Below are 25,201 nucleotides of genomic sequence, written 5' to 3'. Positions count from 1 at the left end.
ATATATCTATATAATATATGTTTACTTGGTCAATTATCTTTAAGGCAACCTTTACTGAGAGGATAATGTAGACTGCCATTGCTCACCTCCTGCTTGTCATGTCAATCCAGTGACTTCAATAGTGAGTCACTGACCTAGAATAAGTATATAGATCAGGAGCTCCAACTTCACTTCAAGCATCTAGCACTTTCAAAAGAAAAGGTCAGGACTGGCAGCTCCATATTTCTCTCAAAACTGTTTTATGTTAAGTGTACCTAAACCCAAGAAGAAAAATGTCATATATTGCAGCTTACCAGTCCTTAGATGTGATGGCTGCATTATTTTCTTTTTTTTCAGGCATTTTTTTTCTCTCCCACTGATGAGCCTGGCAGTAACACACTTTCTGTCAAAAGGGGACAACGCTCACTCACTTACTGTATATATTTAGGTGCAACATTATCTCCCTAGGTCAGGAAGTGTGTTAGGACTATAAAATATATCCTCTCCCCTTTCTCATCTCCTGAACATTGGGGGAGGTGTTCTATAGTTTAGAGAGAACTCAACATGGCTGATAACATTGTTTGAAATTTCAGTGCAGCATTGTCAGCTCACTACAGGAAGTTAAAGTGACATTAAACCCTCAGATTTTTTAACATAAAACAATACTGTAATGTGTGCCTTACTGTAATCCATGGTTGATTCCCTTCTCTTTGATGCTCTTCCTTTTAAATCTGTATCTTTTCTCATGCTTGGAGAGAACTTCCCTTTTCAGCTCAGGGCCTCTTCCTGTAGTGCTGGCTCAGGTTACAGCCTATAGAAACGTATACACAGACACCGTTTGAGACAAGGCAGTCTGCTGAAAAGGGAAGTTCTCTCCAAGCATGAGAACAGATACAGATTTAAAAGGAAGAGCATCAAAGAGAAGGCAAACAACCATGGATTACAGTAAGGCGCACATTACAGTATTGTTTTATTTAAAAAAATCTGAGGGTTTAATGTCACTTTAAGAACTTACTGGATTTTAGAATGGATCAACAGGTGTTTTTACCAAACAGACTTTCAATGGTATATTTAAAAGACCAAAAGGGAGCAGACATGTTTATTGCTTGGGTTTATATACACTTAAAAGATGCAAAAATATGTTTGTCCTATGGTAAATGGCCATAAACGTCCACTACAGATCATATATTTGGTGTTGTTCATATATAAATAACCTATTTTTCCAGACATCTATCTAATGTCTGTGGGTAGCCTTACTTTAACCAGAGATTTTCAGAAAAGTCAGCTCTTTTCTGGATACAAGCTAGGTGGATGAGCTTGGGATGGAGGGCAGAATACAGCATTGGTCAATGAGATCAGAACTGCTATCTCTTCCCAGTCCGCCGTGTCTCTTTGCCATTACTGATGGAGTTTGGTGCTCCAGGGAGCGAGTGGTTAGGCTGGCTACGTGTAATCCGTCCACTTGATGGATGAGCAGTTGCTGGGGATGGATGTACAGCACTGGTTTGGTTGTTGGTTCCATTACCATTAGGCAAATCAGAAGCTGAAAAAAAGCAAAGAAACATTCTAAGTTTTCTGGCAATATCTTTCCATATATTAAAATAAATCTGTGCTTTGCCCATGAAGGGAAAAGAAACAGGTGCACTTTAGTGGTAGCTCAGACAGCTGCATGTATCTTTCCTTTGCTCTCCACCCCTACATTTACCCATGGGAGTGAAGAGAAGTCCAGTGTAAGCTGTAAGTCGTGACTCAGAGCTTTTACAAATCTAAGGATTCTCTTCCCACCTACTGGAGAAAGTCATGTGGAAGGAAGAAAAACAAGTCATATATTCCACCATACCCAAAAGTACAGGGTATGCAACTTCACTTACATGGGCAAATGGAATGGCAGGGAAGCAAGGAAAAGGAAGGTATAAGCTGCTTTAGGGGTTTGCCATTAAAGTGAACCTTTTGCTACTTTTAAACGCAAAGCACAGGTCCACGTTAAAGGAGAACTATGAGGCGAGTGCTTTTCACTCACCTCATAGTTCTAGCCGACCTGTGACAATGAGCCTGTCACAGGTCGGCTCAGTAGATCGGGAGGTGAGCGTACACATACCGGCGTTCGCTCACCTCTCGATCCTGTCACGGCTCTCTGCTGTGACAGGGGAGGGGCTGGATTCCCCCCTCCCCGCTCCGATCCGCCAGCGCTGACTGGCGGAACGGACGGGGGAGGGGGCAGGTACAGCTTGCTCTGCCTTTAGATAAGCAGAGCCAGCTGTCAGTCACGCAGCTGGGCGGATCCCGGCACAATTGTCGGGATGCGCTTCAGCTGCGGCGTCTCAGTATACCGAGAGCCGCAGCTCGCGGTATACTGCGGCGTCTCAGTATACCGCGAGCTACAGCTCGCGGTATACTGAGGCTAGGGTTACCCTAAGGAGAACTATGGGAAAAAGGCTTAACCCCATAGTTCTCCTTTAAGCTGTTACTGATGTATGCAGTTCTTCACTACTTCACTTATACAGTACATAAGCATACACAACATGTAAAGTAGTCATTCAGTTGGGTTATATATAAATGTATAATTACTGAAGGAGTGCACTTAAGGAGTAATTTTCATTATTACCTGCAGGAGCCGCACTGCTGGAGGAGCTGTGATTGGTTGTTCCTGGTAGACTGTCTGCTTGTGCCTGAAATCACAAAGTCCAGTGTAACTTATATGTCCACAGAAGGTTATCATGACTAAAAGCCAAGAAAACTTGCATCCCCTGAAGGCTTTATTAACTTGTAAAAGTGTTGAAAAGGGAATTCAAAATTATCCCAAGATCTGCTATCATTTCGATATTAAAACCTTGTGAATCCGTATTAAGAGCAAATAATTCTTGGCGTGATGAATATTAGTTCCATTTTGAAGAAATATCATAGACTGAAAGTTTAGATAATATTACATCAAAGGATTACTGCAGTTTTGCGACTGTACTGGAAAAAAGTACTTTAATGGAAAAAATTCTGTAAATTTTTTTTATGGCTTTACATATAATAATTTTTTTTAAAAATGAATCTACATACATCCATACATACACAAATACATATACACACACACAAAATAAGTAAAAAAAGAGCTCCACTAGCTAGCTCTCTGTGAAAATATAAATATTAATTTGCAATATTCCCTTTAAGGTGCTCCTTCAATGTTGCCTCCATAGCAAACCTGATATGGGACTATTGTAAGATTTACCTAGGCTAGCTGATATTATAATGCTACCAGTGAGGGCGTGTACACTGTTGTTATTGGTGGTTACTTCCATGTATTGGCCAAGTGAAATTGTTGTTGAGCTTTCGGTAAACTAAACTCAGGAGTTGAACCCTGAAAACACATTCAATGCTCTGCTGATGTAACCTTCCCAGAATGCAGTGCTTGGGCACGATTACATAATTTGAGCCAAAGTGGACCAGGAAGTGGAAAAAAAGAAATTGTAAGTAAAATAAAAATATGTTTGTTTAGCTAATAAATGTAAGATGATTTTATATCAGCATGCAGAGGTAAATGCTAATGTGATTTTTAGTCAAAGGGGGTAAAGGTCCACTTTAAGGTACTTGAATGCATTTGTAAAATTTACTCCTGAGTTTAGTGTCACTTTAATCTAACACAACATGAAAAACCTCCAGTGTTAATGTCTCCCATGCTAACCACTTATTTCTGTGCTTTTAAGGAGAACTATGAGGCGAGTGAAAATCACTCTTCATAGTTTGAGCCGACGTGTGACAATGAAACTGTCAAACGTCAGCTCAATAGATCGGGAAGTGACCGAACACATACCGTTACCCGCTCACTTCTTGATCATCTCCCTGCAGAGAGCAGTGACTGTCACTCAAGGCTCCCTGCAGGGATTCTGCCCCTCTCCTCTCCAATCCACCAGCGCTGAGTGAAGGAATGGACGGGGAGGGGGAGGGCACAGCTGGCTCTAGATAGGCAGGGCCAGCTGTCATTCACGCAGCTGGGTGGATCTCGACAGCATTGTCAGGGTCCGTCCCGGCTGCGGTGGTCTCAGTATACTGCGAGCATTAGCTTGCGATATACTGAGCTTTGGTCAAGCAAAACAAACGACAAACGCACTCAACAATTTGTCACCAGTTATTCAGTAAGGTGCACACGAAATGGGCTTTGAACAGTAAAACAGTAGAAAGGCATCATGGCACACTCACAAACCAGCATGTAAAACAACTTGTCTCACCACCAAGGATAATAACTCTAAACTATGAGAGTCTCCATCTTGGAGCACATGGGGGCAGAAGATTTTAAATTGGGTGCAGGTTTGTCAGGAGGAAGCCCAGCCTCCTTAAAAGCACAGAAACACACAACAAACGCACTCAACAATTTGTCACCAGTTATACATCATGGCACACTCACAAACCAGCATGTAAAACAACTTGTCTCACCACTAAGGACAAATTGTTGAGTGCGTTTGTCGTTTGTTTTGCTTGACCGATTTGGTGCAGCGACGCATGGGGTTTCTCAGCTGCCATTGGGATGTGCGGGATCCCTTGTGTGTTTCTGTGCTTTTAAGGAGGCTGGGCTTCCTACTGACAAACCTGCACCCAATTTGAAATCTTCTGCCCCCATGTGCTCCAAGATGGAGACTCTCATAGTTTAGAGTTAGGACCGCACTATAAGAGGTGCCTTGGCGCGGCAGTGCGGCTTTCACATCCTCTGCAGAAGACGTGTATCCAAACCTCTGTCATTGTCCTTAGTGGTGAGACAAGTTGTTTTACATGCTGGTTTGTGAGTGTGCCATGATGCCTTTCTACTGTTATACTGAGCTTTGGGTCACGGGAGGATGCTAATATATGTCCTCCGTGACCCTTAAGAGAACTATGGGGAAAAACACTTACCCCATAGTTCTCTTTTAAGTTTCAAGTTATTGATTCCTTGCAAACAACACACTGTAGAAATCTAGAAGTATTTTGTTTACAAATAACACTCTTCAGCTTATTGATATCCTTTGTTGTATAATTACCACACACACACACACAACCTGACTCCCCAGTGGATCCTCTATGGCAAAACTCATCTACATGGCATACACTGGAGGAGCGTGTGGTGGTGTAAATATCACTAACCATCTTTACCATAACTGTATATCTGAGCACTTCAGTGGCTCTTCATCCTGCACTTCCTCTGCCATTTGCAAAATCTTCTCCACTCAAAACTGACTTAGAGCCAGGTGGCCAGTGCACCTAGGGCAGTTAATACAGTGGCAAATGTATAACAGAGAAAAATATGTAGTAAGATTGTGCCGTCCATGATTGTCATGGGAAACAAGTGGAATAAAGGTGCTGGAACTGCAAGGCGTACCCTATCGGTGTGCTGGCTAATTAGGATGTAAAAGAGTCTGTATAGGTGATCTGACTACAGGTCAAACAGCTTCCTAATTCCAGAGCATCTTCACTGTCTTGAAAAAACAGTATTCAGTATCAGAATTGTGAATTGAACAACAGTATCCAAATTCAAGCCATCATAGTCCTGATACATGTTTTCCTTTGCCCTGATGGAGGGGGTATTCTTTGGGCTCCCAAAACAGGTTGGCTATTTCTGTCCCCTTAGATCTACATTCAATAAAGATATATCTGGACTGTTAAATGGAGTGTGGCGCTTCGATGCACAATGCTGCAATTTTGGATTGTCATGTTATCAGGACAAATAACATTCTTCTCTTTGTCTCATCTGACAGTTTAATGCAGCACATATGGGGTTAGATACAGATTCCCTTTTCTCTAGAGGAAAGGGAGAAGTTGATTTCTGATTTAACAGAGATTTTCGTACAACTTAGAAAATGTTCACAATAACAAATGCTTCTGACTGTCAGAAGTATTAATCGTCTCTCCAGTGGGGACCCTTACATGGTCTGATCTTTGCTCAATTGCCACAATAACACAGGGTTTCATCATTGCAGAGACTGGGCCTCACCACAGAACTGAACACACATGTATTTAACTATTGCTAAAAGAAGAGACATTTACCTGTTTGTTTTGTGATTGCTGTGCCACATACTCAGGGTTTGGTTCACTAAAATTAGGCGCTTCAGCATATACCATGCAAAATCTGCAAAAAAAAATAGCCAATGAACACTTGTCAATTTCAGTTCTTTAAATCTTGGAGGATCAGCATATGGGCATTACCGAGGGTGGTTTGCATGCAAATGAAGCCTGCCTAGGAATACCCACTCCTCCAGACTGACATCCATACTTAAAAGGCATTTTTATATTTGCATAACTCCCCCCACAGGGCAGACCACTGCTTGCATCAGGGATGATGGCTCCCGAGAGCATTACTGAGGCAGGGAGCTGTGATGTTTTCAGGAAGCTATAAACAGCATCACCCCCACCCAATACACACACTATCACCTGCCATGATCTGCCGACATTGCATAAAGAAGCACAGAAACCCAGTGACGATGTCTGAAATAAGGTATGAACTGAAAATAGAAAGGTTTTATTTAAAAATATAATTAGCATGTTGATGAGGAAGGAAAGGAAGAACCAGGGAAAGCAAAAAATGGGCACATTAACTTTAATATAAATTCATGTTCCACCGCTGGTCAATGTTTTGGAGTTGCTAGCAAAAGTGCATCTGAAATTCCAATGTGATTTAGTCATGGATGCAAAAAACGTATGGCATCTTATGGATTGTAGTGCAAGTAGCCTATGGGACCCATTAGTTGCTAGACTACGTCCTTTCCCCTGTGTCCCTGAATATCTGTAAGAGAAATTATCATGTATATGCACTGTTTTAAACTAGACATTCTTACAGTTCTACTATAAGCTGATGGTCGACCATCAGCTTATAGTAGAACTGTAAATGCCAGGTCCGTACGGCATACTGAGCTGGCCAGCTGGAAGCACAAGGGTTAAAAGAGAACTATGGGGTAAATGTTTTTTCCGCATAGTTCTCTTTAGGGTCATGGAAGGACATATACTAGCGTCCTCCCGTGACCCAAAGCTCAGTATATCTCGGGCAATAGCAATATACAGAGAGTGCCCCAGCCGGGATGGATCCTGACAATACTGTCTGGATCCACCCAGCTGCGTGAGTGACAGCTGGCTCTGCCTATCTAGAGGCAGAGCCAGCTGTGCATGCACCCTCCCCTGTCCGTTCCTCCACTCATCGCTGGAGGATCGGAGAGGGGTATCCCTGCAGGGAGCCGTGACTAACAGTCACCACTCTCTGCAGACAGATGATCGGAAAAAGAGCGAGCGATGGTATGTGTTCGCTCACTTTCCGATGAATAGAGCCGACCCGTGACAACTTCTTTGTCACAGGTCGGCTCTAACTATGAGGATGAGTGGAAATCACTCACCTCATAGTTCTCCTTTAAGGCCCTGACAGGTGCATTGGTTAGCAGTAATGAAGTACCAATAGAAGCTTTGTGAACTGTATGGTGAAAACACAAGGTTAAGTCAAGTATTAAAGCCTTACTCTCCAATCTTCTGCAAGTCGCCTCCCCTTCCTGTGTAAAGAGTCAGGCATCCTTTGAAGACAGAAGCATAGCTGCAAATAGACAAAAAAAGATAAGAGAGAGAAAACAAAAAGATTAAAGACCAAATCCTGACAGTTTTTCTTTGTTTTGGATATATCAATATAGGGTTCGAACCTCAGTCAGGTTTTAATAACTGTCTTAGTCCCAGTTAATGAGACTGCTCCTCACCTCCTGTCAATTTGACAGATGTCACACTGAACAGAAGTGAGGAAAAGTCTCCCCAAACTGGACACAAACAACAGTAAAAACCTGATATACATTGTAACTCTATCCAAAACGATAAAATATATTTTGCCCAGGGTTGGACTTTAAACCCTTCCTGACCGATGACGGGATTATTGCGTCTTTCACTTCCTGGTGATTGAATAATCCCGTCATGCGGTACAATGAGACTTGGTCCGTGCATGGACCAGCTCTCATTGAGTTAACGCTGTTGATGGGTCCCTCGGCGTCTGAGGCAGACCCTCAACAGCAATTTAGGTGGTTACAGCACTGTGATTACAGCGATAGGTAATCACTGTGATCACAGTGCTGTGACATCCACTGAGCCGGCTTTCAGCCCACTGTGTTGTGGAGCTGGAAGCCGGCTCAGTGTATTACAAAGTGATACAAAAAATCTCTGAGGGGAATACAGCATCTCCTCAGATTACTTACAGGGCTATTCACAAAAGGGAGAAGAGTTTGGAGAAGGCCGGAGAAGTGAACAATCTAGGAGAACATAGCTGATTTGGAAAAATTCCCCCAATTCAGCTCACTTTCCAGTTCAGCTATGTTGTCCTAGATTGTTCACTTCTCCTGACTTCTCCAAACTCTTCACCCTTTTGTGAATAACCCTGTGTGTATCAAAAGCCCCTGTAAATAAACAATAAACCCTTTGGTGCCCCTAGTTAACCAGTTGACATCCGCGGTGTTAAACCCCCTTCCCATCCAGGCCATTTTTCAGTATTCAGCGCTGCGGTACTTTGACTGACATTTATTCCGTCATGCAGCGCTGTACTGAAATGAATTTTATATCATTTTTTAGGGACAGATAGAGCTTTCTTTTGGTGGTATTTAATCACCACTGGGGTTTTTATTTTTCACTATATTAAGGAAAAATTACCGAAAAAAAACAAAAAACTTTCCCCTATATTGAATGATAAAACATTTATTATTACCCAATTTTTTGGTAAAATATAAAAGACGCGGTCACGTCGGGTAAAAAGACACCAAACATGTCAAGCCTTAAAATTGTGTGCGCGCGCGCGAAACCTCAAAAAAATTATAATACCCAAAATTGGCCATAGGCGACGCTTTAAAAGCTTTTACCGCTCATCAGTTTAGTGTTATCAGTGATTGATGGCCCTAAAATGATTGCTCTCACTGCAACGTTTGCGGCGATATGTAACGTGTGTGGCGCAATTGTCGTTTTTGCGCGGTGGGGCACCGGACGCGTACTTACGTTTATATCTGCGTAAACGTGGGGGTGGGGGAGATGTCAACTGTGGACCCTAAAAGAAGCTGATGAAGCACTATAGAGCCGCCGGTCGTCTATATGTTAAACACCCGGCAACGGGTGTTTGCATTGGTCGGGTCTTTTCTGCCCGTGCGCGCCCGCAGAAAAAAAATGCCATCTGGAGACGGCAACCCTCCAATTTAAGCATGTGTCATATCAAATTAAAGTCCATGTTGTCCTTTAATAAATGGTATATAATATGTGTAGGTCCAATGAAATCCTACAAAAACATTTTCACTAAGGGCTTAAGGTCTACAAAGTTATATTTTAATATAGCCTGTGATGTTCCATTATGCACATTGTAATATGTTTGCTTCTATGTTCTTTACAAATCAATGAATACATGTTACTGAAAAATGCTATTTAATCCAAAAATAATAAATAAAATGTCAGATGTTAATAAAACTTAGTTTAATAATAAAAAAAAAAATTGAATATATTTTTTACTATTGTTAGCATAAATACCTTAATCTATATAATAGCTTCCTATAATTATTAGCACTCACAAATGGGAGAGGTGAGTCAGCACAGTGAACCAATCAGGCTTCTACTGATCTACAAAAGTGTTAGTCAAATGGCCAGACATTAGAGGCATTCAGATGTACATGTGCCTTGTGGTGCACCCTGTAGGAAAAAATGCTGCATGTCCATTTTTGTCTGTTCACCCTAACACAACATATGTTAACGTGTGACATAATGCGCATTGACGTAACGCACAAGAATGGTAAAGTGTAAATGTGCCCTGAATGTCCATGAATATCTATAACATTTAGATCAAAACAACAGCTGTGATGAGATACTTAAAGGAGATATAGTCAAGATGATGTCCAAATCTATAACTGTCTCCAGGTATGATATGTCAGGTACAATCATCTCTCCAACCAATCATTTACCCTTTTGTGAGTCGGATGATATCCCCAGGCTGGATCAAGTTTCCCACATCATCCCAAACAGAGATGTTGATGCTTCCTGTCTTGTCAGCCACTTTGCAAGTTCTCACTTCATGCCCATCCTTTGTCTTGGTGACTCTGCCTGACAATTAAAGTTGTGAATGGTGGTTAAAAGAAAAAAGTAAGTTTTGTACTTAAACGTTTACACAATGATGCACCATTAAGGAAATCACCAACTTCACAAACCTATATTCTAATGAAATACGATTGTAATTCAGCAGAAGTGACTTGAAATGAAAACCCTTTTCTTCTGCTTTAAGTTGAATTAAATTTAAATTAAATGGACTGTTTAAATTAACTCTGTTTATAAAATAGAAAAGAGAAAGGGGGGAGAGAGAGAGAGAAAGAGGGAGGGAGCGAGAGAGGGAGGGAGCGAGAGAGGGAGGGAGCGAGAGAGATTGCTTAGAATTAATACATAACTTAAATAAGTACAGGTATTTAAGTTTAGTCATGAAGCAAACCCATAACCTATAGCAACCAGGTTAAATCTATGTAGTCAGATCAGTGAGATACTGAATTCTGATGGGTTGATGTTTGTTAGTGTGAACTGCTCTTTGCTTTGTTGAATAAGCCCGATGGTGATTCCAATAAGATAAAAGATCTCATATTTTTTTAAACCTTCACGTCCCAAGAAATGCATCTTACATCTATACACTGTGTGCCACATTGAAATATAAAAGTTAAGTAAAAACATAAACATACTGGGGGGAATTTATCAAAAATGGAGCAGATTTGCATTGCAACCAATCAGCTTCTATCTCTCATTTTCACATCTCAACTGAGAAAACTGAAGAGAGATGCTGATTGGTTGTCATTGGCAACTGCTCCAGATTCTGTCTGCTCCAGTTTTGATAAATTCCCCTCACTGTATCACCCCTTACAACTCTTTTATACATTTTGACCCAATGTTATTCATTTATACTGTGAAAGGGTTTCTTCAAACATGAAATACAAGTAGTTCTATTAAAATGTATATTTTTTGCGAAAAAATAACCGTATTAAAAACATTATTCCCTCAGCTTTGTAGGGAATAAGTAAAAATAGCTGGTGTCACACCTATGTGTTGTGGTAACGCAGACGTTTTGCAGTGTGGTGTGTTGCAATGCCATTCACTCAAATGAATGGACTGCAATTAAAGCACAATTCACCGGTACACGTACACGTACACGTACACACACACACACACACACACACGTGAAAGGGACCTACATGTTTAAAGTGTATTTCCACTTTCGCAGCCAAATTGGGATAACACATATTTTATATTTGTTACATGTTCACATTCACAAAGCATAAGTTATATAAAAAATACAAATAAAAATGTTTCTTCCAGTTAAAATTTCTTTTACTTGGGTTACAGTTTTGTGGCTTCTTTGTAATGTTAGGAGGAACTGTAAGGGCTTAAAGGACTACAACCCTGGCTTCTGCATTCAAATGTTAATGAAGTTAATGAGAGAAACACATTCCTCAATTCTCAGTCCTAAGTCTTTCTCTAAGGACAGATCACTGTGAAGGTGCTCAGAAAAACCCTTGATTCAGCCATCTTGTCTGCTGCAACAAAACTTCTAAAAGGTATTTTTTAATATGCTGTGTGAATGAGAACACACAACAAACATATAGAGGGTTTTTTTTTTAAATGTGACTGCAAAAGTGGAAATAAACTTAAATGCTAGGTTTACACCAAATCACTGGGATGTGTTGCGGTAACGCACCTACAATAACATGCACTGCGTTAGGCAGCTCATTAAAAATGAATGGCCTGGCAATGCTGCTTATTGGCCCAGAGAATGGACCCACACATTTTTTGGCAGTGCACTGTAATGCACATTAGAGTGTTGCATTGCAGCACATCTATGTCAGAAAGGTGTGTTGGGGTGCTATTAAGAACGAATGGCACTACATCGCGCCATCGCAAGTAGCGTACAGTGCCATGCATTGCAGTAACGTACATGGGAACACACGTATTACTGCAACGCAATAATATGAATGGGGCCTTACTGATAAGTTAGTGTGGGATTCCCAGTATGTAAACTATTAAATACTCAGCAAGATCAATTCACAAAGCTTTAACACAAGAATAACTATTTTTATTTTCCCCATGTGACTGCAATTACAAATCTCATTGGACTTAACTGAAAATAACTGTCACTTTTAAAAAAAGAAGTATCCTTATCCTGGTGCGTTATCTTAGAGAAGTGAGCCTGATCAATCTCTCTCCTCCAAATCACTAGTTACCAATCCATGTCACTGCCACGTCAGCTGTAAAGATTGGCCTGTTACAAAAAGTGGAAAAGCAACAGATCTACTTGCAGGATAAAACATTGTGAGTAGACAGGCTCTTCCTAGCCAATCAAGATAGCTGAAGATCCCAGACCCGGAAGAAGATGTTTGCTGGTCATGAGAGGTGAGTTTAGTATAATACAAGACGCTCAGAATGCTGTAGTCACTACCCTGCTCATTTCAATTTCAAAGCGGACCTTTAGCCATATCTTTAAAATAATAACAAACACACCTTTAGAAATGTTTAGTAATGACAATCTACAAACACATACTTCTAGATAATTGCAGGCTTTTTATTCTTTGCAGACCTTATTTCTCTTTTCTTCCCCAGTCTTTTGACAATGGCCATGTTTACTAAGGGCAGATTACTAATATTTTACTGTACTTCTATTAATATTAGTAATCTAGTAATATTTTACTGGCACTCCTGCAACCCCCACTGTTGGGCCGGAAAGAGCCCCATCCACAGCGGCCATCCTCCGCCTCTCTCATCCCTGCCACTCAGCTGTCCACAAGGCGATTGACAGCAGAGACCCAGTTACACCTCACCCAGCCAGGGACATCTCTGCTTGCCATTCCGCTTGAAGCCACTGGGTGGCATCATAGGACCACCGTACTCCAACTGCAAGTACTTCCTAAATCAGCTGCTTCATTGAACTGTGTGTAATATATCAGCGGCTCCACTGAACTGTGTATACTTCCTGTCTATATCAGCCGCTTCACTGAACTGTGTATACCTTCCTTATAAATCAGATGATCTGTTTAACAGGGTAGGTCACCGCTACACCCGCAGCTCCATACTCTCCTATACCTGAGCAGTATCTGACCCATTATACTCATGCTGTTGACATTAACTGGGTATGTATACTCTGAAGCTGAGATCCCTACTTACCTACCCCAGACCCAGCCTGGAACGTTACACTAGGACATGTGACCATGCACATCATCTCAGGGGAGGAAAATGCATTTCACTGAGATGAGATTTTCCAGCAATGTTCTGCTGATGACAAGGCAATCCCAGCGTGCATTGCTTTGGCAAGCTGAAGTCATTTTGCCCTTTCAAAGCAGGAAGTGAATGCTCTGCAAGTGTAAGTATTTCAAAATCATAGCATTTTACACCTGACATGTCTATGTTATTATTAACCATCATACATAGAAGGATGCATTGGTAGAATTGGATTTTTGAGTGTAAAGGTCCGTTTTAAGTCTAGGGGATATAACTACTGTGAGCATTGAACAATGTTTTCAGCCATGTGACTGTAATTTTCCAATCCCACTGGACTGCAACTGTCACTTAAAAAAAAGAACCCAATAATGATAGTTATCCTTGTATATTAGCTTTATGAACTGAGCCTATTATACTTTAAGTATACCTTTAAGAGCATAAAAATGAAAACTACTTTGATTTTGTTTAGCTTGGTTGTGACGTACCTGTTTCAAGAACTATAAAAATTACATTCAGATTTTTGAGACCGGGCTTCACATCTTTCACGAAGGTTTCAGTAGTCATAATTGCCCTCCTGTAAAGCTGACGTTTTAATCACTGTAAATTAAAAAAAAATTATTCAACAGTTATTCATACGCTACCTAGAACTATAAGCCAACCAGCACAATGGGAGTGCCCACAATGTCATATTCCATAATACTGTACCTGCGTGTCTGTATGACAGTATCATGAATGACATAACTTTATGTACGTTCATCATTCCCAGTGTAGAATCTAATAAAACTGATGCCGGTTATGGAAGTTTGTGCAGGACTCATTTTGCTCATGCCATTTGTTAGTTCAACACCCTAGAACCTCATTCCAATAAAATATGTTGTTAGTACTAGCACTTAAACACAAACCACACTTCTCAGACAAACTGTCCGTTCTCCAAATTACTACACTTCTCCCCTTATATTTGGATACAAAGATGCCAGAGATTACACATTATAAATAGTAAAGCTGGCCAAACAATGGTGGAATTTCAGCGAAATTCTGGTGACTGCTGACTGTTTCCAACTGATTTGGTCAAAGGAGCTGGCCCCCCTACATCCCAAATTAATCTCCTGACACCTATATTCCGTAGCCGGCAGCTGAATGTAAACAGTAGGCAGTAGGTGGTACAATAGCCAGACTGCTATTGGCTATTTTTAAGTTGCAATAGTAGGCTGGCTATTGTACCACCTACTGCCTGCTGTCAATCAGCAGAGGAGTGGCCCTGAGAGAGAACTTTCTGCCCTGCCCACTTTATCAGGGAGTGGGTTGGGTGCAATAACCAGCCTGCTCTTGCAATTTGAAATAGACAATAGCAGGCTGGTTAACCAATACCGATAATGTAAAAAAGCTGAGTGTAAACAGCAGGCGGTGGATGGGTGCAATAGTCAGCCTGCTCTCAGACTTTTCTAGCATAAGGTGCCCATACACTGTACGATTATCGTACGATAACCGCGGGAAATCCGTTTCTACTGTGCGATCGCATGTCTTCCGTCGACTAAGCAGGCTGGAAAACCCACCGAGAATCGTACGATTCCCGGCAGGTTAGTGGCGTGCTTGTTCGACAACTGCAGAACGGGCCGATGTGCGCAAGCGCACTCTGCCCGTTCAACATTGCAGTCATCAGAAATCCAAGTACGATCTGCCTGTCCAAGATAGGCAGATCGTACGTTTTTTAAATTACTTTACAACCATCGCAAGACAAAAGCCTTGCAAGGGTTGTACAGTGTATGGCCAGCTTTAGACTAACTCCTTCTCTTGACAGTCACAATGTCATTTAAATCAAATGTTGGTGAGATTTGGTCCAATAAAGTCAGACAAGTCTGCTAAAAGTAGCAGCAATAAAAATTATAATGTTATTTAATCATCTGATAATTATAAGCACAATTACAAACCTCCTCTGTCTTAGCAGTTTTTTTACTAAGGAGATTTTTTTACACCCTCAGAAAAACTTTTAAACATATAGGGTTAATTCTATAGTGGATGAGCTGCATCAAAAGCTTTAAAGGCAATTCAACCATTTCCTGATTAGGACTGTACTGCTTGCTGTACAGAGAAAGTGAAGGAGCGCTACCACAATCCCAAATACTCCTCCTGTAAAGCTGGCCATACACCTATCGATTGTCTGCAGATTTTCTATGGTCAGATGGGAAAAGTGCAATAGATGCTTCCATTTACGCTAAACTGTGTGGATGGAAGAATCTCCCGCTGGGCCAAGCTTCAGTATCTTTCTAGTCGGCCCCGCTGGCTCTCAAAATACCTGAACAATATGATTGGATGCAGGCATTGTTCAGGTATTTTGAGTGCCAGCGGGGCCGACTAGCAAGATAACGAAGCTTGGCCCAGCGAGAGATTCCTCCATCCACACAGTTTAGCGTAGACGGAGGAATCTGTTGCACTTTTTCCATCTCACCATAAAAAATCTGCAGATAATCTATAGGTGTATAGCCAGCTTTAGTCTGATGTCAGATCTTCCTTCCTGGAGACTTCACAAGGGTCACTGTCAAGTGCAACCTCTCAAACCCCTAAAACACACTACCATATATGTTCTATTAACATGCAAACAGATTTTTAATGTTTAATTTGCCTCAACAGCCTCCCTAATGGGTCACCCTTCCACCTCAAGGACCCAAAGCAGCCACATGCACTGTAATGGCTATAGTTATGTAAACTCTTTTATTGCTGTCCGGGAATCTAATTTAAAGTCTGCCTTAATTAATATAGTAGTGGAACCTGTTCTGAAGTGTATGCCTTCAGATATAAAGGAAAGTTCACACAAACCAGCCAGTTATGGTTGAACCGAGCAACAATATTATATCTTATGATCCCTCTCAGACATATCCTAGTTGGGTGCTCTCCTTCTATGAAGCAATTAGCCAGAAAGTGTATTTATTCATGAATTCAAGGTGCTTTCTGACTGGATGAAGGGCAGATTGTGATGTCACCGCACCTCAATCCAATTCAATAATGCCTTTTATCCATTGATAAACATACCAGGCGTTTTCTGAATGACATAGACTTATAAAAATAAGCACAAAAATGATGCTTTTGGCTATATCATGACCCAGGAGAGCTTTGGGGGACGACGACAAGATGATAAATGAAAGGTATGCTGTAGCACCTTACAATGTCTTCTACTCAAAACTAGACTAAAGCTCAACATACAGTTGTAATCAAAATTATTAAATCCCCATTGCAAATCAGGTTTATTGGCAAAATATACAGACTTTCAGCTGTTTCCTGCGAACACAAGCAATTGAAATAGGTCAACACAACAAATATTTCAAGTGGTTTCCCCAAATTCTACTTGAAATGCAACTTTTTCAACCCCTTAATGGCAAACATCTTTAGTACTTAGTAAAGCACCATTTTGCTGGTATGACCTGCTGCAAACGAGATGCATAGTCAGGCACCAGCTTCTGGGAGCATGCCTGAGGAATCTTAGCCCATTCCCCATTTCTGTGGGGTTTTAAGTTAGGGTGACTGTGGTGGCCACTGTAGAATCTTCCAGGACTTCTGCAACCAAGTCTTGGTGTAATTTGAGGTTTGCCCAGGATCATTGTCCTGTTGGAAGGTCCAATGATGCCCAAGCTTCAGCTTCCTCACAGATGACATGACATTTTCTCCTCGGATTTCCTGGTACTTGCCTTCCACTCGCTGCAGGTTTCCAGAGGATGCAAAGCAGCCCCAGAGCATCACCAAGCATCATGCTTAACTGTAGGCACAGGGTGGGGTTCTTTTCAGCATATGCTTCTTTCTTCTTCCTCCAGACATACCGCTGATGCATAGAGCCGAAAAGGCCCAGTTTTGTTTCATCACTCCACAGAACAGAGTCCCAAAACTTCTGTGGCTTATTGATAGGATTTTAAAAATATTGGAGCCCACTTTTCTTGCGCTTTTGGGTCAGTAGTGGTGTACGTCTTAGAGTTCTGGCATGGAAACCTTCTGTGCCTTACTGTGCAAATTGAAACCTCACTGCCTGACTGTTCCCACCAAGTCTTTCTGCAGATCTTTTGCAGTCAGTCGAAGGTTTTTCTCAACCTGCCTTCTTATAAAACTCAGATTTGTGCTCTTGTGAGGGATTCTACAGCATTCAAGGGATTGAATCATTTTGAGACTGAAGAAGTCATTAAAAGTTGCATTTTCAGTTGAAGTTGGGGAAACCACTTGAAACATATGTTGTGTTGACCTATTTCAATTGCTTTTGTGTGATTTGTTCATTGCAAACAGCTGAAGGTCTGTACATTTTGCCAACAAACCTGATTTGCAATGGGGTTTGAATAATTTTGATTGCAACTGTACATATCTTACAATCTGATTGTAAATATCCCCTAGATTAGATACGAACTAAAGGATTTTTTATGCAGGCCTCTGCATTGCATGGTGGTTGGCAAATCTAAATAACAAAGATTGTGCAATCAGAATTCTTAGTTTGTATTTCATATAGGCAATACAGATTTCTAAAGCATACCTTCCATAAGGAAATTACAGTTTAACTTTAAAATCTATATTTCTCCATTAGGTATGCAAGTAAGTGAAATGTATTTACTAATTACTGTGCTATGTTGTAAAGTGCCAACCCAAGCCCTACCCACTGCATGCAGCTGAGGTCAACTTGTCAGATGTCAATATGTTAAATCCATTACGAGAAAAATGGGGGCTGCTATTGCTGACCTAAGCAATGCCAATGTTAATTGGCTGACTCTAATGCTAATTCACTAACATCCATACTTTCTATGTTAATGACCTGAAATTAATATGTAGCCTAAGAAAGTCAAAGTTTCCAATCTGCATACATGTTCTGGGTACTGAAAAAGGGACAAAGGCAAATAGCAAGTTTTGTAAGGAGAGATCAGCATTGAGGAGTCTAAGTGTTGCTCCGATGGCAGGCTTCGTTTGCAATATCCTAATATCGCACTAAGTATGTGTGTTGTGATACGATAGTGATACGATAGTGGCAGTTCCCTATTGAATGCAACGTGCTTTATCCATTTGTAGTCATGCTTGTTGGAGGCCTGGAGCCAATGCTGGGGTATGCTTCCTCCTATTTCAGACCTGACCATGACCAACGTAATGGCTAATTGCTCTTCTTTCCACTGACCAACAATGTTAAATGGCATTCTTTGGAAGAATAGTCCCTTATATTGGTGGTTACTGGATGGAAGACTTTATTTCATGGATCAACCATGTAAGGCAGTCTTCCTCTCAATGACCGAAATTAAAAAGTGGTTGAAAAGTAAAACCTAATTTTTTGTGTTTTTGCGGGTTGTTCAAATATGGCAGCTCCAAAATAGCCTCCTACAGAAAAAATGATGGGAGTGTGAAGTCTAGAGCATGTCATTAGCTACTATGCTGTTACTGAATTGATTTTTGATAGCAATGCACTTTTGCTCTTCTTGTATATTCCTACTCTTTCCTCCCTACACAATCACTTGGGCTCAAGCAGGGCTGTAGCTACCATGGGGCGAGTGAGGCATTTGCCTCAGGCGCAGCTGATAGGGGGCGTAGCTAGGGCCGGCCTGGCTGGCCCCCTTACCCCTGTTGCCATGGCGAGCACAGGGTGCCATTGGCAACAGTGGCGCCAGGCTTTACTTCTTGCACACATCATCGAGTGCTGGTGACTTCTATTATAGGCGGCCAACACAGCCGCGGCTCGGCCGGGAGACCTCAGTGTCATTACACGTGAAGTTCGGAAAAGTACATGAGCTTCTTTTGGTGCAGATTCTGGCTTTTTGGCCTTATAGACTTTAATGGGAGTGCCTGAAAAAATGCTCGAAAAAGCGTGTTCATGTGCATTTTACAGCCGCTACCATTTAAAAGCCTCTCAGGCCAAAAACACAGAATTCTACTCCTTTACTAAAAGTTGCGCATACAAATGCTTGAAAAACACATAAACAAACATGCAAAAGAAAATCTCCCCGCCTACTTAAATGAATTTTTAAGATTTAACTCCTGAGTTTAGTGTCACTTTAATTGAAGTGGTATTCTTGGTTTCATACTTGCATACGAATTTATGTGTCACCTGCTCTGTAAGTAAAACCTATTTTCAGGGGTGGGAAGCCGTAAAATCAAGCATTGAAACCAATATGGTCACTACTTTTAGGGCTCGTTCACACCAACCCCATTGGACTACACTGGGCAGTGATACCCAACCCAGTCTCCACGCGTGTTAAAGTCCATGGGAGACGTGTAAAGGTTTTTAACTTACCTCGTCCCCATTCCCCCCAGCTGTCAGAGCTCGCCTTGTCTCCCCTCTGTCTCAGCTTGTGGACTGTACCTCAGCATCTCAATATATAAAACAGGGATATGGGTCCTGCATTATACAGCCATGGCCTAAAATATTGGCACCTCTGCATTTCTGTCAGATAATGCACCACTTTGCACAGAAAATTGTTGCAATTACAAATGTTTAGGCATTCTCATGTTTATTTCTTTTGTTTGTATTGGTATGACACAAAAAAGAGTGGAGAAAAAAAAGCCAAATCTGACACATTCCACGCAATAAAACAGAGTGGGGAAGAGGCTGCGGGTACTAGTATTGGAGCCTACAGGAGTGGGGATCAGGTAAGTAAAAGTCCTTTACACCACCCCCCTGGACATTAACCAGCAGTTAACCCTTGCAGTGCAGGGTATCCCAACACATGCCCACTGGTGTGAATAGGCCATGACCAACCACATGCAACCACCATTTTCTATCCACCCCTTGTAGGGTCTATCAGGTTATCAGCATGATTGTGACCGAGTCCTGATGCAGCTTATAATCACCATGCACTTCCGTAGCTAACTTCTTGGTTCTCAACTGGTGGGTCGTGACCCAAAAGTGGGACGCGACCCCGTGTTTAGCGGGTCACCGAATGCCTTCCACTTTTCTAGGTGTGAGGCTCCTCAGCCTCCCCCTAGCACAGCACTGTCCATTCTTACACCAAGCAGCCATTTAAAATATGCTGCCCGGTGCAGAGTGTCATCTTGAGGTGGGGTGGGATGGGGGTATGGCCGCGAAGGAGCTCCCTCCATACATGCATTACTTACAGCTCCCTCGCAAGTGTCCTGTTGAGGTGCCTGGACCGGGGTAACATCACATTCTGGCTCCCGGCACCTCTACAGGCGCACATGTAAGCCGGCAATGCACGTATGGATGCAGCTCCATCACAGCACAGCAGCCCACACTGCCGTGCGTTCCATTGCAGTGCGGCTTGGGTCGTAACTTAAAGGAGAACTATGAGGTGTGTGCTTTTCACTCACCTCATAGTTCATCTCCTTTAATGACCGAGGACAAATGTGGGTCCTGAGGTTACACAGGTTGAGAACCAGTGCTCTATATCCCTATATATGCTCTATATGTGTGCATTATTTTTCACCTCAAAGCCCAATAAGAACTATGGGCAGTAACTGTCCATTGATTTCTGAAGCAGCATAATCTCCTCATGAGAAGTCCTAAAACAACCCCCAAACACCTACATATGCCCAAAATGGCGGCTACATTTACTGAATGCCGTAATTACTGGCTGTATAAGAGGGTCGTGACGTCAGCAAACATTGACTAGCAACTACCTCCTGATTGGACGCCCATTAGTGTTGCGTCATCAGCTCAGGAATGAGTTAAAGGACAACATCATATTGGTCCAAAACATCCCCCAGCCCTGCTCCCTAACCCTATAACCTAACTTAAAGTAAAAAACCCCCACCCAGGTGTTCATTTACCTCTCCGTGACTGCAGCGGCCTCCTCCGCCGCTAACATCCTCGGTGCAGAAATCTCCGCCGCCATCCGCGCCTGCGCAGTAACTCCCCATGGAATTGAATGGGGCTGTACTCCAAGGAGGGGGCAGCCAGCGGCGGAGATTTCTGCACCGAGGATGTAAACACCCGAGGAAGACGACACGGAAATGTAGGTAAATACCTGCCTGTGGGGGGGGGGTTCTGCCTTAAATTAGGATAGGGAGGGGGGTTTGTTGAAGTGAACTTGTACTTTAAAGGTTCTCCCTATCCCCAGGAAACATCCAGCCTTAATCTCCCGCCCCTTGTCAATCCCCTCCCCCTCTTCTGTCATTGGCCATTGAGGGAAGAGGCCACGCGCTCTTTGGACAGCTTGCTTCCAGGATTGGTTTAGACGGCGAGTCAATCAGGGAATGGAGGGCGTGGCTTGGCGATGGGTTGCGTAGCAGCAGAGCTGTGAGACCGGTGGTGGCGTCAGCTCCTGTCAGGGGGGGAAGGAGAGACGGAGCGTCCGGGGTCCGTAGCCTCCCTGCCCCGGGAGAGGCCGCGTCCACTCCACTGGGGTCGGGGTTGGGCACGGTAAGTACTTTGTGGTGTCTTTTCCCCTCGCGGTGCAGTGTGTGAAGAGGAGGCCGCTGGAGTGGGGAAGGCTGCAGGCAGGTCTGGAGAAGTCTGAGCTGATATTGTACATACTGGCCATCTGGTGATGTGTGGGCACGTCGGGGTCTGTACGGAGGGCACGTGAGCGCCTAGTGCCGGTACTAAGACGCAGCTGTTGCTTGGATATGTCTGTGTTCGTTGTTTTGTTGGCTGTGCAGATCTTCTATCCGTGCTTGTATGGAATGAATTACACAGGATCACCAGAAATCCTGGTAGCCATGGACGATCTTCATCATCATTATCATCCTATATCTGAAGTCGAGCTGAGATATTTGATGTGTTTTTGAAGTCCACAACTATCTGTAATCCTTCTGACATGAACTGTCCTGCTATAGAATATATTCCTTTTCATTTGTACAATCACTGGAATGAGATCTGAAAAGGTCTGCAAGTCAATGTCAGGTTTTGTGTTTTAAATCTCGTCCGGAGGAACAAAACGACACGCTGGAAGTTCACAAGTCTCCATTCTTATTTGTGTCTGATATGTTACCAAGGCCTGCCCATGGGGGGTTTCATCTTCTATTACAGTGCCTGTGTAATGAACATGTGTCTATTCACAATGTAAAACCCTACTCCAGGCAGGAAACCAATACCTTTCCAGTCCTCCCCTAACCCACATCCCAAACTGGCAGGGCGATACACTGCTGCTGTCAGAATACCGAACAGTGTCTGCTCCTGTCGCTGTTCATCTGGCGAACTTCAAACCGCCTCCTTTTGAAGAAATGTTGTTCGAAAATTTACAGTTATTCAAAAAAGGGTGAAGGGTTTGGGGAAGGCAGGAGACGTGAACAGTCTAGGCCAAAATAGCTGATTTGGAAAAATTTTCAATTTCCGCTCACTTTGTAGGTCACCTATGTTGTCCTAGATTGTTCACTTCTCCTGCCTTCTCCAAACTCTTCACCCTTTTGTGAATAACCCTGTTAGTTTTGTTGAATGGAAGGGAGTTGATCGAACCACACACTGTTCTGCAGGACCCAGCCAAACTTCGAGCAGTGTATGGCCACGGTCACTTCAGGAGGCTTCCTCCACACTGGGGGACAAGGCCCTCGCAGCGTCTTATCTAAGATGGTGGTAACCTCAGGACTCAGGACAAATCCTTGGTTATTAAGTCGGGTCCCAGGTCGCACTGCACTGGAACGCACGGCATTATGGTACCGCGCATTGTGATGCGTGAGGAGCGTTTGGGCTGCCATTTGAATGAACACGTGGTAGGGTTCGTTGATCACATGGGACTGTGTGATTAATGCACTGTACTAGTGTGAATAGGTCCTCAAAGACACTGACTGCTTCACATACACCAAAAAGTGTTTTTAATATTTTTATTTTACTTTTTCAGATCCACCCAGTCTCCCTACGTTACGAGAACTGGAAGCTGGAGTGGATCCACAGCCTGGGGTCCAGTGTGGGCTGCTGCGCTGTGACGGAGCTCCATCCATATTTGTATTGCTTGTACAGCTCCCTTGCACATGCTACAGAGGTTCTGGGAGCCAGAATGTGACATCACAACGGTCCAGGCTCCTGTGCAGGGCACGTAAAGGAGCTGTAAGCCATGCATGCATGTATGGATGGAGCTCCCTCACGGCCATACCCTCAGTCCACCCTGCCTCAAACTGATACTCGGCACCGGGCAGTGTGTTTGTAATGGCTGCTCGGCGCGAGAACGGACAATGTTGTGCTATGGGGAGGCTGAGGAGCCTCTCACCCAGCGCAGTGGAAAGCACGTGGTCACCCACCAGTTGAGACCCACGGGTCTAAGATGTACAATGCAGGACTATTAGTAAGGATGCCCAGGGCCTGTCCAGAACCTCAGACAGGGGGAGTGATGAATAAGGTAAGTACTACAGCCTTTTCCTTTACCCCTATTAATTATTACTGGGATTTATATAATATTGACAATTTTACGCAGCGCTCTACATAGTTGCACATTCACATAAGTCACCTAGACTTGGCGGCACAGTGGATTGATGGTTAGCACTCCTACCATGCATCACTGGTGTCCTTACTACAAATCCCAACCAGGATACTATCTGCATGGAGTGTGTGGGTTTCCTCCCATACTCTAAAGACATGCTGATAGGTTAATTGGCTCCTGTTTAAATTGACTCTAGAATGTATGCATGTAAGGTATGGACCTTGGATTGTAAGCTGGTGATGTGCATGTACAATATGGGAAGCAATACTTAAATTCTCAGCGCTATAAAAATAGCTGTAATAAGTAAATAATTTAACCATAGCCATGTGGGGGTCGCCACTGCAAGGGTTTTTTTGTTGTTGTTTTTTTTTTTTTTTGCTCCAGAGTTTTAGCTGTTATAGTCTTGTTATTGCAAGGTCTATTATGAAGATGACTTGGGGACTGGGTCACCTTACCATGGCGTTACTGCTTGAAAGAAAGAAATTAAAACCCCACATTTATAGAGCAAATCTTTTCAGTGCTTTAGAGTCCTGAAGCAAGCAAATCCTCATTCATTGCATTGAAAAGTGCTGGGGGAGCCCAGTCACATGACCAGTCCGTCACGTGACCTGCCTCTTCTGTTACAAAATGGTCTCTGCAACGCTATGCAGAGAACACTCCATGGGGCACTGCAGGCTCCACATTGTGGCCTATACATTATTAATCATTTGTAAAATACAGACAATGGGGAATGCATAGTGCAGTGTCTGCTCTCCAATCTCTAGATGGACCCCTTTTAGTTTTCTTTTACAAAGAGTATATTAGAGAAGTATCATACAGTAAAGCCAACATAGTAGCATTATTTAAAATGTATTTACAACGTTCTGACATAGTTGAACCTGGATATAGGAACAGAGCATACGTTTTCTAGGTGTAGAAGGTCTGGTGATTTGTTGACTGAAGTCTTGCTGCGTACCACAAAATTAGCTCAGGTAGTTGACGCCGCTGAAAGGTCTATTTAGAAAAAATTGGCTTGTTAATATATTGCTTTCTTTGCACACAGTCAGTAGGAAAAGATCACATAGGCTCCAGATGTTTTTTCTTTTTTCCTGCAGAAAGCCATTTAAGCAAAAAATAATTGAGTGACGCGGGAATGTTTTTTATTTGATCCTGTGGCATTGCTGTGCCTATGCTGTGATATGCTTTGTGACCATGTCAGCAAAGTAATTGTCTCATATTCTTTTAATACTCTGCAGTGTTCCATGGTTTTCCTGGAAGGTTTCTCTGGAACCTGTAATCTACCATTGTAGAAATCATTGGCTGTTATTTCTGCAATGCTTAGTATAGCTGTTGCTGTGTAGTAGTGCTCAGATGCCCTTCTCTAGTGAGGAGCGTTAGCACTGGTAGTTTAGAATAACAGTTCATTTCATTGCAGTTCATACAAGCCACTCAGTTACCTGAATGTTAATCAGTAATAAAATGAAAATATCTCCTTTCTTGATGAGCATATTTATTGCAGAATCCTGTAATAGGAGAAATCCATGAGCTGCCATTGGTCTGCCTTTGTAAATATTAATGGCCTAGCTGTCATTGCTGATCTTGGCTTCATTGCTTTCTTAGTTACTCATCCATAACAAGTATGTAGGGCAGAAGTTTAGACTCACAGCTCAACTTCAGTCAGCTGATAAAAATCACATTGTGGTAACTCCCCCACATTGCATATAGTAATGGTCCAT

At 42.6% G+C, this 25,201-nt stretch overlaps 2 protein-coding genes across 4 annotated transcripts in view; one reads left to right on the top strand and one right to left on the bottom strand.

Annotated features, from left to right (window-relative positions):
• Positions 1-1,044: 1,044 nt before the first annotated feature.
• On the bottom strand, positions 1,045-21,004 carry NABP2 (nucleic acid binding protein 2). 2 transcript variants are annotated; one of them, XM_018560799.1, is made up of 7 exons: positions 20,902-21,004; positions 13,653-13,764; positions 9,885-10,023; positions 7,436-7,507; positions 5,980-6,061; positions 2,585-2,648; positions 1,045-1,522 (listed from the first exon to the last, which is right to left on the bottom strand). In XM_018560799.1, exons 2-7 carry the CDS (start codon positions 13,729-13,731, stop codon positions 1,344-1,346), a joined length of 615 nt encoding a protein of 204 aa, XP_018416301.1. In that variant the 5' UTR covers positions 13,732-13,764; positions 20,902-21,004; the 3' UTR covers positions 1,045-1,343. The 2 variants fall into 2 exon arrangements, with proteins under 2 accessions (XP_018416301.1, XP_018416302.1); XM_018560800.1 differs by having other exon boundaries at positions 20,886-20,976.
• Positions 21,005-21,020: 16 nt separating this feature from the next.
• The window catches only part of RNF41 (ring finger protein 41), a 42,163-nt gene continuing 37,982 nt past the window's right edge, over positions 21,021-25,201 (top strand). Inside the window, exon 1 of one of the 2 annotated variants that reach the window (XM_018560798.1) lies at positions 21,021-21,090. The gene's annotated coding sequence lies outside the window, so the exon portion shown is untranslated. Of the gene's footprint in view, positions 21,091-21,332; positions 21,494-25,201 lie in introns of those variants that run through there. The other variant, XM_018560797.1, reaches the window with a different exon arrangement.

The sequence above is a fragment of the Nanorana parkeri genome, unplaced genomic scaffold, assembly GCF_000935625.1.
Source record: "Nanorana parkeri isolate BGI_ZX_2015 unplaced genomic scaffold, ASM93562v1 scaffold478, whole genome shotgun sequence".
Taxonomy (NCBI): domain Eukaryota; kingdom Metazoa; phylum Chordata; class Amphibia; order Anura; family Dicroglossidae; genus Nanorana; species Nanorana parkeri.
The sequence above is the reverse complement of the archived record's forward strand: the minus strand, read 5'-3'. Positions and strand labels throughout refer to the sequence as shown.